At 42.1% G+C, this 17,099-nt stretch overlaps 1 protein-coding gene and 1 pseudogene across 1 annotated transcript; one reads left to right on the top strand and one right to left on the bottom strand.

Moving 5' to 3' along the window:
* Positions 1 to 392: 392 nt before the first annotated feature.
* Positions 393 to 2,009, top strand: LOC133699632 (probable methyltransferase At1g29790). Its single transcript, XM_062122970.1, has one exon. It carries the CDS (start codon positions 427 to 429, stop codon positions 1,780 to 1,782), a length of 1,356 nt encoding a protein of 451 aa, XP_061978954.1. The 5' UTR covers positions 393 to 426; the 3' UTR covers positions 1,783 to 2,009.
* Positions 2,010 to 7,797: 5,788 nt separating this feature from the next.
* On the bottom strand, positions 7,798 to 16,643 carry LOC133699633 (leucine-rich repeat receptor protein kinase HPCA1-like; annotated as a pseudogene).
* Positions 16,644 to 17,099: the final 456 nt, after the last annotated feature.

Genomic DNA, 17,099 nt, shown 5'->3' with positions numbered 1-17,099 from the left:
CACCTCCTGTAAACATTAAATGAATGTGTTTTCTAGGTAGCAAAGGTGATGGCCACCTGCATGCAATATCTAATTAAATTGCATAAAAAGGAGAGAAGTACGTGGTAAACGTATAGGATAATGCATGAGTATTCAATGAATCTGATGAGGAGCCAAGATCCGGAGAGCTAGGGCAGGGTGCAAAAATTGAATTAATTTTCTGGAAAAGAGTCTTGGAACGTCCAAAGCGGCGTGTTACAATGACCAAACTTGATCTAGAACATGCGACTTCGCCGCTTTCTGTGCCCTGCATTTACTCTTGGACCTAATTTCTTCCTCTTCTGCCTCTGCCTCTGCCTCTGCCTCTGCCTCTTTCATGCCATTTAACTAGTGACAGCATTAGTCTTTGCTCATTTGAGAAAGAAAGAAAGAAAGAAAGAAAGAAAGATGGTAAATGGTGTTGAAGATTACCCGAAAAAGCATGTCCATCAACAGCAGCTCCACACCAGGTACAAGCTCAAGATGTTTGTGCTTGTAATACTAACCAACCTTCTCACTATGTACATCTTCACCAGCCCTTCTTTTAACTGGAAACCATTTCCATTGGGCTCAAAGAATCACATCTCTCTCCCTCTTGGGGACCCCACTACTCTATTGGATGAGCTTAGCGCTACTAAAGAGCAACTTGCCATCAGTCATTCTCTAATTGCTGAGTTCCACAAAAAGCTCAACTCTACCAACTTGTTTGTTGAAGCTCTTCTTACAGAGCTACGCAGCAGACATGATGAGGGATTGACTGAGAAAGAGAAAGGTAGCGATCCCATGAAACTATTGAATGTTGCTATGTCTGATGAAGTTATGCTAGTGGTAGGCCCTCACAAACTCCCACTAGGGTACTCACCAAGGATGGGATCCGACGAGGTTTATCCGCCAGTAGGTGGAGCGTGCTTAAGGTATCAAAAGGAATTAGCACAGTACATGACCTATGAAGTTGGAGGGGAATGTCCGGTGGATGATGTGTTTGCTCAGAGGTTGATGCTTAAGGGGTGTGAGCCTCTCCCTCGCCGTAGATGCCATCCTAAGTCCCCTGCCAACTATGTGGAGCCAACACCATTTCCAAAGAGTCTTTGGACCACACCACCAGACACCAGCATTATTTGGGATCCATATACTTGCAAAAGCTACAAGTGCCTCATTGAACGCAGAAAGGCACCTGGCTACTTCGACTGCAAGGACTGCTTCGACTTGGAGGGCAGGGAGAAGAGTAGATGGCTTCTCGACAATGGGGGGCTTGATTATGGCATCGATGAAGTCCTCAAAACAAGGCCTCAGGGGACTATCCGCATTGGATTTGACATAGGAGGCGGGAGTGGCACATTTGCGGCAAGAATGAAGGAAAGAAATGTAACCATCATCACCAGCTCCATGAATTTGGACGGTCCATTCAACAGCTTTATTGCGTCGAGGGGGTTGATCTCTATCCATGTTAGTGTTTCTCAGAGGCTTCCGTTCTTTGACAACACTCTAGACATAGTTCATTCGATGCATGTTCTGAGCAACTGGATTCCAGATGCGATGTTGGAATTCACACTCTATGATATATACAGAGTGTTGAGGCCAGGGGGACTCTTCTGGCTTGATCGCTTCTTCTGCCTGGGATCACAGCTGAATCAAACATACGTTCCAATGTTGGATCGTGTTGGATTCAGGAACCTAAGGTGGAACGCTGGCATGAAGCTTGATCGAGGGATTGACAAAAACGAGTGGTATTTCTCTGCCCTGTTGGAGAAACCAATGACCTGAGCAACAATTTTTAACACCATCAAATCAATGCAATGCACATGCATGCAGTTTAGGAAGTATTTAGTTTACAAATTTTATTTTTTTATTCAGTTTATACCTATGATTAGTATAAATAAGGTTGTCTAAATGAAATATTTTAGATGTTTCCCCATAGCTATGATAATCATGTAATAAACTCCGTTATTAAGCGTCATGATAATAATAATTATAAGATTCACAACTTAAAAGATTGGATACAGGACACAGAAAATGCTCATCATTTTACTCTCCTTTGATTCAAGTGAGATGTCGAATGAAGAGAAATAGATCAATAAGTTCAACTGGCATAAGTATAATTTCTAACATAATTAATGTAACTTTATATTCACCCAGGATTTCTTTCACCCAACATACAAAGGTTTTGCTAACTATATATTCACAAGTAGTTGACTCTTACAAATCTGATGCACCACACGCGGCAAACATCGCAAGAAAATATTCCAACACCCAGTACTGAAGCAACTTCTCATCTTTCCCAGCTAAACAATGCTCATCATGGTTCTAGACTCAAGATAACGAAAGCTCTTCTTCCTTCAAGGATGGTGGAAACTCGTCCTGGCTTGCTTCCTCAAAACTAGCTGAAGTGGATTCTGCTTCAGCATTGGGGTTTAAACCAGCAAGATGCAAGATATTCTCAATCTCTTTCACCACTTCACCCATTGTTGGCCTGTCACTTCCTTTCTCTTGTACACATTTCATTGCCAGATCCACTATCTGTTGGGTAATTCCAGAACTCAAACACACATCAATTTACGTGGTTCGGCAACTTGCCTACTCCATGGAGCTACTGGTTTGTATTAATCACTTCAAAGAAACAATACAAACAAAGAAGGAGGAGAAAACTCTTCTCAACTCAACTCTACTCACTCAAGCTCTCTCTGCTGCTCTCACTTTTCTTCTGTTCTCTCTGTGTTTTTCACACACTCACACGCAGCTCTTCACTGAGCTTATATGTATACAAGATGGGAGTAAAGGGGCATAAATCATGCCTTGATTTATGCCCACCGTTTGTGTCCTCCACCATGTGCCAAGTGGGAGATTAGGTATTCCCACTTGCATATGGTGGGACATTGTTTGTCTCCACTAACTAACAATCTCCCACTTGGAGACAAACAATGAAATCATCTTTTATCCTTGAAGACCAACTGAAGTTTTACACAACTTCAGTTTATCGAGTGTAACTCCTTTGGTTAACATGTCAGCTGGATTCTTGCTTCCACAGACCTTTTCTAGCAGTAGTTGCTCCTCATCTAGCAATTGTCGGATGAAGTGATATTTGATCTGAATATGCTTAGTCCTGGAGTGAAATGCTGGATTCTTGGCAAGGAAGATTGCACTCTGATTGTCGCTATACAAAGTACCCTTTCCATTCATCTTGCCCAATTCTTTCAGACAACTCTGCAGCCATACGATCTCTTTTGCAGATTCTGAGACTGCAACATATTCAGCTTCTGTTGTTGAAAGAGCGACGATCTTTTGCAAGGTAGAACTCCAGGAAACAGTAGTACCTCCTAGAGTATATACATATCCTGTAGTGCTCTTTCTGCTATCAACATCTCCTGCTAGATCAGCGTCTACAAAACCTTCAAGTTTCAAACCACCAGCTGTGAAGGTGAGACATGTCTCTGATGAACCTTTTAAGTATCTCATGATCCATTTCACCGCCTCCCAATGCTGCTTTCCAGGATTGCTCATATATCGGCTTACAACTCCCACTGCATGGGCAATGTCTGGTCTGGTACAGACCATAACATACATCAAAGAGCCGATAGCTGAGGCGTATGGAATCTTATCCATGTATCCACATTCTAGCTCAGTTTGTGGTGACTGGTCTTTGCTGAGCTTGAAATGATTCCCCAGAGGTGTATTTACTGGTTTAGCATTATCCATACTAAACCTGCTGAGAACCTTCTTGACATACTCTGTTTGTGAGAGCTTTAGTATGCCTTTATCTTTATCTCTGATGATTCTCATGCCAAGTATTTGTTTAGCAGCTCCCAGATCCTTCATTTCAAACTGTTTTGACAATTGTTGTTTTAGCTTGTCAATCTCCTCAATGCTAGATCCTGCAATCAACATATCATCCACATATAATAGTAGAATGATATAGGAGTTGTCAAAATGTTTGACATAGCAACAATGATCAGCCTGGCATCTTGTGTATCCCGAACTACACATGAAGTTATCAAACTTCTTGTACCACTGTCTTGGAGCTTGCTTCAAACCGTATAGGCTTTTCTTTAGCTTGCAGACTTGGTTGTCCTTTCCTTGTATTTCAAACCCCTCTGGTTGTTGCATGTAAATGTCTTCCTCCAATTCTCCATGAAGAAAGGCTGTTTTTACATCTGATTGTTCAAGATGTAAATTCTCTGCTGCTACTATCCCCAGAACAACTCTGATTGTTGTGAGCTTCACAACTAGAGAAAATATCTCAGAGTAGTCAATCCCTTTCTTTTGTTGAAACCCTTTTACAACAAGTCTTGCCTTGAACCGTTTGCTTCCGTCATGCTCAGTCTTTACTCTGTAAACCCACTTGTTTTGCAAAGCCTTCTTTCCTTCAGGCAGTGTGGTTAGCTCCCAAGTCTTGTTCTTCAGCAACGAACTCATCTCATCCTTCATGGCTAACTCCCACTTGCTTGAGTTTCCATCTTGTAAGGATTCTTCATAACTTAGTGGCTCACCACCATCTGTCAGCAAAATATAATTCAGTAGAAGTGTGAACCGTTGTGGGGGCTTTATAGTCTTTGAAGACCTGCAAACATAAACAATTGGTTCACTTGGCTCTGCATCGTCTTGGGTAGTGGTGGGTATAGATGTGCTTGAATCTTCTTGTAAAGACTCTTGAGTTTTGTTCTGCTCGGTAACATCGGGAAGGCCTTCTAATCTTATGAATTCAGATTTTTGTGGACTTGTATCTGAATCAGCCATATCTGTTTTTACACTTGATCAGTCTTTGTAGAAAACTTTCTCATTGAAGATCACGTTCCTGCTTCTGATAATCTTTATGTTCTGATCATCCCAGAACCGAAATCCAAATTCTTCATCTCCATAGCCAATGAAGAAACATTTCTTGGATTTGGCATCTAGCTTGTTGCGAGCATCAGAATCTATATGCACATAGGAAACACACCCAAAGACCTTTAAATGAGAGATTTGTACCTCTTTTCCTCTCCATACTTCCTCGGGCAATCTGAACTCCAAAGGAACTGATGGTCCACGGTTGATCAAGTAAACTGCAGTATGAACTGCGTCAGCCCAGAATGTTTGAGGTAGCCCTGAATGCAACCTCATGCTTCTAGCTCGTTCATTGATGGTCCGGTTCATTCTTTCAGCAATGTCATTCTGTTGTGGTGTGCCTGGAATGGTCTTTTCCATTCTGATACCATTAACAGCACAATACTCCTTGAAACCTCCATCAATGTATTCTCCTCCATTATCAGATCTTAAGCATTTCAACTTTAAACTTGATTCATTCTCAACCATAGCCTTCCACTTCTTGAATGTTTCGAACACATCAGATTTATTTTTCAGAAAGTAGACCCATACCTTTCTGCTGAAATCATCAATGAAAGTTACGTAATACCGAGAACCTCTAAGAGATGCCACTGGAGACGGTCCCCATAAATCTGTGTGCACTAGTTCTAGCTTTCTTGGTCTTAAGGCCCTGCCAACCTTTAAGAAACTAAGCTTCTTCTGTTTTCCAAGAACACAGCTTTCACAAATGTCTAGATCAACATTTTTAAGCTCTGGCAGTTTTCCCTTCGACTAAAGTATCTTCATCCCCTTTTGACTCATATGGCCGAGTCTACAGTGCCATAGCTGTGCTTGATCTTCTGCTTCAGTAGAGGCAATAATGTCTGCAAATCTTGTGGTCATATACAGGGTGCCGGTTTTCTTTCCACGAGCCAAAACCATTGCTCCCTTTGATACCTTCCACATACCTCCAGAAAAAAGGATTGAATGACCACTCTCATCAAGTTGTCCGATTGAGATCAGCTTCTTCTTTAGTCCAGGAACATGCCTTACATTTTGCAAGTTCCATGTAGATCCATTCATTATCTTGATCTGCACTTCTCCTATACCCACAATCTTCATTGGTTGTCCATCAGCCAGATAGACTACACCGTGATCTCCAGCAACATAGTTTTGCATCATCTCATGGTGTGGTGTACAGTTGAATGAAGCACCAGAATCAAGAATCCAATCATTAATTGGACTTTGTACAGCAAGAATCAAAGCGTCTTGCACCTAATCTGTGGTAGCGTTTGCAGAGTCAGCTTCAGGTTTTTTCGGTTTTGTGCAATTCCTCATGAAATGACCAGGTTTGCCACAATTCCAACATTCAACCTGCTTTCTGGGTCCGAACTTGCTTTTACTTCTGTATCTTGATTTGGATCTGCCTCTGGATAAACCTCTATCCTGTCTCCTCCCTCGAGTGTTAATGTTGAGAGCTGATCCTGAACTTGAACTTTCACCTAAGTCTTTCCTTCGCACTTCTTCAGCTAAAATCAAGTCTCGGATATCATCATATTTCAGTTTGGATTTTCCAGCTAAGTTGCTCACGACTGTCCTCATACCTTCCCAACTGCTTAGAAATGAAGCCAGTAAAATGAGTGCACGGATCTCATCATCAAACTCAATCTCTACAGATGACAATTGATTTGTGATAGTATTGAAGTTGTTGAGATGCTGTGTAACAGAGGTGCTTTCTGTCATCTTCAAGTTGAACAACTTCTTCATCAGGTGCACTTTGTTATTTGCTGAGGGCTTCTCATACATCCCAGACAGGGCTTCCATCAGTCTTGCAGTGGATCTTTCTTTTGTAACATTGTGAGCAACTCTTCTTGATAAAGATAACCGGATAATACCCAAAACTTGTCTATCAAGAAGCAACCAATCTTCTTCTGGCATATTTTCTGGTTTGCTCCCCAATAGAGGAAGATGAAGTTTCTTCCCATATAAATAGTCTTCAATTTGCATTTTCCAATATCCAAAATCTGATCCATCAAATTTTTCAATTCCCGCAGCCTTTATTTCATCTGCCATTTTTACTGTTTCTCCGATTTGAATTTGTCAAATCTGACCTTACAGATGTGTCCGGAACGGCCAAAACTATTGGAAACGACACTGAGATCACCCCAATCGAACTTCAGATGGCTCAGATTTTAACAATCAAAGTTTTGGATCAACGGACGGTGCAGATGAAGCCGCGTGTCAGGCCAGAATAGTGTCTGCGAAGCACTGGATCAAAACTCACTTTTGCTGACGTGTCCAGATGACGTGTCATCCACGTAGGCCACCAGGGACCCACTTTTACTGACGTGGCAAATGCACGCGTAATTTCGGCTGACGTGGCAGGTGATGACGTGTCTGATGACTGGTCTAATGACGTGGCGGATGACTGTGCAGGATTGCTGGCGTGGCTGCTGACTGGCTGCTGGCGTGGCGGATCAACCCGGTTCAGTTGCAAACAATCGGATAAAGACGACGCGTGGAGAGCGTGGCGCGACTGGTTGCGCCTGGGCAGTGCTGTCGTCGGCATGTGTTGGCGCGTGCTGGCATGCAGGACGTCGGTTGTTCGCCAGGTTTTCACCAGTGAATTCGTCTCTTCTTCCTCTACGCGATGGTAATGTCAAAAACACATTTTGAGAACTTTGATTTTTGAGTTTGGATCAAACACCCTCTTTTTCAAGAACAAGCTTTGATACCAGTTGTTGGGTAATTCCAGAACTCAAACACACATCAATTTACGTGGTTCGGCAACTTGCCTACTCCACGGAGCTACTGGTTTGTATTAATCACTTCAAAGAAACAATACAAAGAAAGGAGGAGGAGAAAACTCTTCTCAACTCAACTCTACTCACTCAAGCTCTCTCTGCTGCTCTCACTTTTCTTCTGTTCTCTCTGTGTTTTTCACACACTCACACGCAGCTCTTCACTGAGCTTATATGTATACAAGATGGGAGTAAAGGGGCATAAATCATGCCTTGATTTATGCCCACCGTTTGTGTCCTCCATCATGTGCCAAGTGGGAGATTAGGTATTCCCACTTGCATATGGTGGGACATTGTTTGTCTCCACTAACTAACACTATCTTGTCTAGACCTTTCGGCTTCGTGTCTAAACCAATGCTTGGGTCAAGAAGTTCATGAAGGCTATATAGATCTTTTTTTCTATCCAATGAGCTACTTACCTCCGCTACAAGGTATTTCCCTCGCTCTAAAGGCTTTCTTCCACTTACTAGTTCCATCAACACAACTCCAAAGCCATAGACATCACTCTTCTCAGTCAAGAGCAGGGTCTTCTGATATTCTGGATCTATATAACCCTAAGCAGAAAATATAGCAATCTTGTCAATTGTAACCCTTGATATTGGCTTTAATCATAGACCAGTAGGCGGCCTGCATATAATGAAACTAGATAGTCTTAAATTCTTGAAGTTTTGGAGGCACTGACCATTGTCCCTTTAACTTGAGTGGTAGCAAGAATAAGCTCACTATTGTCCATAGGCTTGGAAAGACCAAAATCACCAACTTTAGCATTTAAGCATTCATCCAGTAATATGTTGGCTGATTTTACGTCCCTGTGGATAATACGAGGGTTGACAAGCTCGTGCAAGTAGGCAAGACCTCTTGCTGCACCAAGAGCCACTTTAAGTCTCCTCCTCCAATCCAGCCAGATCCCGCTCAAACCTGCTTACATGAAAAGAGGGTATATAATGTTAGGTTTGGTTGCCATTGCATGTGCAGCAAATGGTTGGCACCAACCATTGACTATTGGCAGCCACCATTGTAGAATGAGCTGGAGTTTGCCAGCCACCAATGTTGACAACAAAGCAAGAAGAGCTGCCATGAAATGCCTATAAATAGAGGCATTATGTGAGAGCAAAATTGTGAGAGTTGTGAGAGTGAGGGAAAACATGAAGTGAAGAGAGAGAGGAGCTGCTGCCATGGGCAGCAGCCCTGCTGCCATATGCAGTTGAGTATGTGAGTTGAGAGAGTTGAGTGATCCTCCTCCATGTATTTATTGTATAATTTCTCTATCCCTAAATAATATAAACTCTCTCCCGTGGATGTAGGCGAATTTGCCGAACCACGTAAAATATTGTGTCAGTTTGCTTCCCCTCCGTTGAGCAACTATCAGTACATCACCGGTCAGAATTCCCAACAATTGGTATCAGAGCACATGGTTTAAAGGGGTGTTTGATTTTTGCTCAAAAATGAAAGTTGTCAAAATTATGTTTTGACCATACCACTGTGTAGAGGAGGAAGAGACGAAGCCACTGTTGAAAACCGCGTCGAAATCGGACGTCGGAAGCGAGGACACTGCCCACGCGTACAGACGCGCGCCACGCGTCACACGCGTCTTCTTCACCCGGATGAGCCGACCCGACCCGAATACCAGGTGACCCGACCCACGTGCAGACCCGGATAAGGATGATGTCAGCATGATGTAATTATGACATCAGCATGCACAGTCAGCATGTCATGTCAGCGACCAGTCAGCAGCCACGTCAGCAAAGTGGGACCCACATGCCACGTCATCAGTCGCGAGCCGGACTGAGCCGAGCCGAGCCGAAATGGAGCCGAGCCGAGCCGAATTGGAGCCGAGCCGAGCCGCGAGCCGAGGGACAGGATCCAGTGTAGCTGATCCTACGTGCAACCGGATCTGAGATTGAATCTGAGCCGTTGATCAGGCCAGAATTATTTTGATCAAATCTTAGCCGTCTGAAATGCGATTTGAATGATTTCAAACTTGTTTCCAGCTAATTTGATCATTCCGGATGCAATGGTATGGTCCGATCATTGAGATTTGAGACCAAAAGTATTGGTGGTGAATTATTAAAGAGAGATTGCCCGATCAGGAGGCATCTGAAGGTCATCATGGTGGACGTTGAAGAGAAGAAGAAGAAGGTGCACATGTTTACCCAATTACATGTGCTAAACTGCTAAGTGGAAATTGAGAATTTTAATTGCCTTGAGGGAAGGCAAAATTAGGACACTCTGGACACCCGATCATGTGGATAATTTGAGGTGAAGAGTGGAAATTGACGAAGACCAATCTTGACGAATCTAAGAACTGGTAGTCTCGCCAGATGTTGAGAAATCATGTATTAAACCAGTATATTCCAGATCACTTGTAAAGGAAAGCTGGGACAAAGCTAGCAAATGGTTGTATATACGGAAAGACAGTACGATGGATAGATACGGCCTAAGAAGTTCTGTCTAGGAGGTTGGGTTTTAAGCGGGACCAGTGTGACCCCTCCAATCTTTCCTGGGAACTTGCTTAGTGGAAGGATTATCCATACGGTACTATTTTTGTATATATAGTAGTTTGTAATGAAACGGTTGAAGACTAGCAAGACGACAGCACAAAGGAATAGTTGGGTTCCGTATGTTCAAGGATCTAATGCAGTGGTGATTTCTCCAATGAAGTTAGATTCGGTGACTGTGATTTCTCGAGGGAGAATTAATGAAGACCCTAATAATGGAAGAGAAATACAACAAGGGGATAAAGATTAGCACCTTATTTTGACTTGGACAGATGTTGTGACAGGATGAGCTGCTGTCAAACATAAGCAAGGAATAGGGAGAAATCTGGAGAACAGAAATTGCACGAGGGCACACGGAGATTGTGCAGGAGTACCCGTAGGATCCAACGAGGTAGTGTAATGAGACAACAGGTGCAAGGAGAAGAAGTGTTCCCAGATGAAGCTTAGAGCAGAGACTGTTAAAGTTTGTACAATAGGAAGTCTCTTATGCTCTTGATGAAGACAACAGGCGAAGACCTTTCCAATGCATGCAAGGATGGAAAGAGAGCTGTTGCAGAGGCACCTAATTGAGGGGGTGCAAACGCCTGTGATAAAAGGCGACCGCCTATGACGAAAGGCGAAGACACCAAAGAGAGTTGGTGTAGGTGGAGCTGTCAAGCAGAAAGGCATAGAAGCTCCAAACATAGAAATCGAGGTGGAGGATTGCGAGGAGTATACCGCAAGTTTCTCTTTCTATGTGATTAGTGGCAGCTATCTCTCCCATAATGCACATGGTGGTAGAGAATTCTGGAGCCACTTTGAAGCATCTCAGCTGAAGGAGGATGCGACCACCTATGAAAGGTGAAGACACCTTAGAGAGAAGGTGTGCGGGCCGTGATAGAAGCCCCAGTTCAGACTGCCGCATGGTGACGAGCGGAAACACCGAAGGAGAAGGTGTGTGGGCCACGATGTAAGCCCAGTTCAGAACGCCCCAGAGCCAATGTGATGGCTAGACATGAGTGGACAGGTGTATAGCCAATGAAGTGGCTATGATGAGTATGGAGACAAATGCAGAATTGACTTTCATGGATATTGCCCCCATGCTAAAGATCAATGAGCTAGAAGACATTTGCCTTGGACAATAAGTGTGTGACTTGTGGAGCATTAAGACGCGGCTGCTATGAAGGAGCAGAGGGCATGCGCAGGTTCCGGGAACGAGTTGACTCTTGTCAAGGTGGTGAGCTCGGTAATGGCATTGTAATACTCAGAGTATGAAGACATATATGGATCAACCTTTAATGGGCTGCCCCCATAGGTGAAGGTGGAGAGCTACCTGGACTCTTACGACTAAGAGCGAGAGACTCACGGAGAAGTAAGGCGTGGTTCCTAGGGTGGAACAGAGGGCAGGCGCAACTCCTGGATGAGTAGACTCTTGGAAGAGTGGTGAGCTCGTGATCATATTGAGATACTCAGATAATGACTGTCGCACTTGGAAATAAAAATTTCAGTTTGAGGGGGTGTTGTAAGCCTTGATGTAAGGCTTGATGAATCATTTCGGACCGAGCATGGTTGATACGCTCGAAGGGGAATGTTGTGTTCCAGAGACAAGTGTTAACACTCTTCAGATGTGAAGTGGCAGACCATCTGGTTGTAGTGATCCTTTTGTGTGAGAAAAGGTGTGCTTTGGTAACTCTGATGATTGAAAGGTTTGGCGAGTACCTGTAAACTCGGCCACAGACGCTCTCAGAATGGTAAGCTTGGAAGAGCTGCAAGATGCAAGCCTGTGCTGAAGAAGCAAGAGGATAGTTGCCCCACATGAATGGCAAATGGGGTGATTGTTAGGTTTGGTTGCCATTGCATGTGCAGCAAATGGTTGGCACCAACCATTGACTATTGGCAGCCACCATTGTAGAATGAGCTGGAGTTTGCCAGCCACCAATGTTGACAACAAAGCAAGAAGAGCTGCCATGAAATGCCTATAAATAGAGGCATTATGTGAGAGCAAAATTGTGAGAGTTGTGAGAGTGAGGGAAAACATGAAGTGAAGAGAGAGAGGAGCTGCTGCCATGGGCAGCAGCCCTGCTGCCATATGCAGCTGAGTGTGTGAGTTGAGAGAGTTGAGTGATCCTCCTCCATATATTTATTGTATCCTTTCTCTATCCCTAAATAATATAAACTCTCTCCCGTGGATGTAGGCGAATTTGCCGAACCACGTAAAATATTGTGTCAGTTTGCTTCCCCTCCGTTGAGCAACTATCAGTACATCACCGGTCGGAATTCCCAACATATAATTGTGTAAACTTACTACAACTATAGAATGCGTGTGCTTATTTTCGGAAGAAAGGCACCAAAGGGTTGTCATGGAAAACTCAATGCTTGTAAGATTCAAAGGTTCCATGTGCAATACCTGATAGGCTGTCCCTGAGACTACCATTGCGAACAAACTCATAAATTAGCATCTGTTCACCCCTCTCAAAGCAAAACCCAACAAGGTTTACAACATTTTTATGATGAACTCTCGATAAAACTTCTATCTCTGCGTTGAATTCAAGCCCACCTTGCACCGATCCTTGTCGACATCGTTTGATGGCAATCAGTTGTCCAGTAGGAAGCATCCCTCTATAAACCTGTACACAAAAATGTTGCAAGATTACTTTCAAATGCTCATTCTTCAGGTTTGGTATTCCATGCCAGCTCAGAAGTTAGAGAGTTTGAAGGCAAATTGCAACCAGCAACACCCACAATTATTGTTTATGCAAATGAAACCACCATGGCAGGACATGAAAAGACGGAGAGACTTGCCATTCCGTAACCCCCTGATCCAATATGATTGGCTTCCGAGAAATTATTGGTGCTCTTCGTAATCTCATCAAAAGAGAAGCATCTGGCTCCCTTCAACTGAGGAACTCTGTCACTGTTCTTTAAATCCAAGTATGCTGCAATTTGGCAAAAGAAAGAAAAAGAAATAAACCCGCAATTTTCGATGATGAACGGAAAAATATCAGGTCTAAAAATTAGAACGTTAAAGTACCAAAATGATTCTTCATTTCACTTGCTCTTTCTCTTCTTTTTTTCTGACGATAAGCATATACCCCTGCAAGAAGCAATAGTAGCAGGAAAGAGGCTCCTCCAGCCGCAGCCCCAATGATACTTCCAGTGCTTGAAAACTTGTTTGGTACCGTGGGTTCTCCTGCATGAAAAAGAGGGAGGGAGGGAGAGGGATGGGTCATCAGAAGAAAGAAAGATCAATGTAAGCAAATATTTCTCACTTGTGCATGAAATTGAAATTACCAGAAAAGTATGGATATGCAGCACCCTGAAAATATGAAGGTCCAAAGATATCTGGATTTTCAATAGTCTGAAGGTTTAGCACAAATCCAATTTCAGAAATCGTAGTCGTGCTAAAATGATTTTGGCCCGAAGGAAACACAGATACTTTCAATTCAAGATACCCCAACGAATCATTTGTTGAACAATTTACATAAACTGAATCCACAGAAAGGTTAAAGTTCTTAAAGGAATGCATCAGAGACTCTTCTACCAGACGTAGATAACAAGTTGCGTTTCTTGACTCTAAAAATGGAGGTCTGAAGAATAGTACTCCTGTGTACGCATAAGAGAATTTGCTGTTGGGACTGGAAATCTGATCTGAAATGCAGGGAGGAGAAACGAAGAATTGGCTTGATGAACTGTGCAGTAATGTTCTGTTGCTTCTGTACGCTCACAAACTGGGTTACCCACAAGTCTGCAAAATTTAACACATAAAACACTCTTACGCAGGCAAGTAGCATAGCACATCTCCTAAGGATTTAACTTTTCACACTACTAACATGACAAGGTTTCAGTCAGATCTTCAGACTTTTGAATGATCTGTGTAATTTTACAATATCTGAGAGGGACTGTTGTAATTCATCCCACAATAAGAAGAAGAAGAATGCCTCTTACATTACATCCACGTTATTCCTCTGTTCTGGTGTTTCTGAATAGGATGAAATGAGATTGTTTCGCATATCAATGGCTTCCAGCTGGCTGCTAGAGCTTGTTGCAATATCCAATGTGCCACTGAACTGGTTGTTCCTTAGAATCCTGTAACCATTTGTGAATTTAGATATCCATCAGTTTCCATGAGATGAAAGAATCTATCAATATCCATGAAGTTGATTGCTATGGTACTAAAGAAACAAGGGGAAGGATACTCACAAAGTCTGTAAACTAGGAAGATCGAAGAGGGTAGGAGGAATCCGACCTTCTAGTCCAGTGTTTTCCATCATTCTGTTATTCACAGGAAGGGAAGAAGGCTTCACTATGTTGACAGCGTGAAAAATCATAAATTGTAAACTTTTATACACAGGAATGCATAGTCAATAAGAGGTTCCATGGACAAAAATGTCTCTGTCAAAAAACCAATAACTGCTTCATATAACACTTACTAAACATGGAGACAATTATAATCTAGCATGTAAAGTCATGATGCCTGAGCAAAATATTAAGGACTAATTACAAAGTGGGATGGTGGAAAGGGTTTGTGATTCTTGAAAGAAAACAGTCTACTTAAGGCTTCATTGAGTTGGTCGAGTGTGTGTGATGACAGAGAGAAAAGGAGGGAGGAAGGGAGACATACAGTGTTGTCAAAGCCCGTAAGTTTAAGAATAACAACGGAAAATCTGAAGCGTCAAAACTATTATTGCTCAGGTCCCTGCAGAAAAGATTTTGGTTAAAGTAGGCATTTGGAGAAAAATTGAATTGTATTTCATACTGAGATACCTAACAACGTTAATAGACTGGAAATCTTACAAGTAGCTGAGATAAGCCATGCCAGTGAGATTAGGAACAGGCCCAGTAAATTTATTGTTGAACAAAATCCTGAAATTTATCAGCAAAAGCACTCTTAACAGAGTGAGAATTCGCACAAAAGACTTAACAAACAAGCCAAACCATTGTGATATCTTTACTGGCAATGTCGTTTTCTGAATACTTACAACGTCGTCACATTGGTAAGATTGTTGAGGTTTGAAGGGACAGATCCAGTTAATGAGTTCCCTTCAAAGCGTCTGCAACAAAGATAAGGCATTCAATACAAACTAGATCAGTGTAGAATCACTTCAGTTTGTCATGTAGATGCTTACATAGCCTCCAAAGTCTGCACAAGTCCAAGGGTAGAAGGAATGCTTCCCGTGAGATTATTGTCATGCAAAAGCCTGCACAGAAGTAATGTATATGATGTATATAGGTGGTTCTAATTGATCAGATATGGATTTATTAAAATTGTAAACCTTTTAAAGAAATATTGTTTTCTTTTAAATTAAATTAAAATTCCACTTCCTATTTTCTCCCCTATTCCATTGGTGAAGTAGTTTGACTTCAACATCCAAAGCATTTACAAACTTACACATGAATGAGAGTCATGTCTGATCTGAAAAGTTCTTCCGGGATTGTGCCTGAGAACCGATTCCTTCCTAGATGACTGAATAATTTTCAGACCAGCATAAACAGATGTCAATAAAGCCGAAGCAAGAGAGCACAAATCAGCTGGACATACAAGGAAATTTGATGCCGGAAGTGTACCGCTCAAACCCGTGTTGTACGATAGATTCCTATAACCAGACACTGTTAATGAGCAAGGAATCCTTGGAATGGAAAACAATCACTATGTTCATATATTAAGAAAAAGGATGAAAGGAGCTCTGGGAATGAGGCCTTTTCTCAATAGGTGCCTCATGCCTTGAGATCCGGATGCTAGAGCAGCCCAGTCTAGACATCTGGAAAGCCAAAGAGTATCGTAGCACTACATCATTTATTATGTGAAGTGAAACTCAAGACTTACAGAACCTCCAATTCTGACAAGGAGGAGATGTCTCCAGGCAGCTCACCCGTCAATCCCTCAGCTGCCAACGTTCTGCAGTTGAAAATAGTCAGCTAATCTCGAAACTTGGAGAAGGAAGAAAGTGTGAGGCTTAATTAACATTAGAAGCTGAACAACTGCCAATAACTTACATCCAAGTCACACGTGAATTGTAACATGAAATGCCTTCCCATTTGCCTCCACAGGGATCTGCACCCACCCAATTACGTGGTGTGTTTTTCCAGGCATCCATGAGCATACTCATTACTGTAACTGCATCAGGAATGGGACAGAACAATAAAAAAGTTCCATGATTCAATCACCATCAGAGTTGTCTAGTTACATGGAGTATGGAGGATCCATTAAAGCTAGCAAAGAACTCTACTAAATCTAATCTAGCCTCGAACTTTAATGAGTGATTTTTGGCCCAAGTGCAGGCAATTCAGAATATTCATTCTGCAGTGCATCTATAAAGTTAAGAAGACCCTTAAGCCCTTGATTCTGATTAGCATAAAAAGCTACATCCTACATGAGACATGGCTCAAAAACTCTTTGTAGTAAATGGGGAATGTTAATTTATTGAACTTACAATCATCACCATAGGTCTCTGTATAAATCTGAAAGGAAGCAACCAGCAAAAACGTGAGAACTTTGGGACACATTTCTCAAAAGAATTGCGAAGCTCTTTGTTATGAGTGTTGCATAACTCCAAAACCCTTTAATAGCAGAAATGATCTAGAAGAATAACTCTTAATATGATAAAACGTGGAAGAAAGATCTTTACATATCCCCATCGTTTACTTATCTCAAGATTTATATCGTGAAAGGACATGAATGGGACATTTTTGTTGGTATGAATCACATACTAAATACAAAGACAATTGACCTCCCATCTCTAGTCATTTTCAAGTTCACAGTCAATATGAAACTCTATGACTCCTAAAAATACAAGTAGAGAAACAATTTATGAGTTTCATTCTACTAGATACCGTAGGTGATAAGAATGAGTTGTGAGAGTGATAGAAGAACCCACCAAATGGTCATGATTGTCTGCTAAAGTCATTATTGAAGCGATCAATACAAAAAGTTATCAATTGTTAATGAGATGTGTAGATGATTTTACTAAGTCTACTAATTAGACAAGTAGAAAGAAATGCATTTGACAGTTGGAGTTTGGCTCTTTTA

The sequence above is a fragment of the Populus nigra genome, chromosome 7, assembly GCF_951802175.1.
Source record: "Populus nigra chromosome 7, ddPopNigr1.1, whole genome shotgun sequence".
In the NCBI taxonomy this organism is placed as follows: Eukaryota; Viridiplantae; Streptophyta; class Magnoliopsida; order Malpighiales; family Salicaceae; genus Populus; species Populus nigra.
The sequence above is the reverse complement of the archived record's forward strand: the minus strand, read 5'-3'. Positions and strand labels throughout refer to the sequence as shown.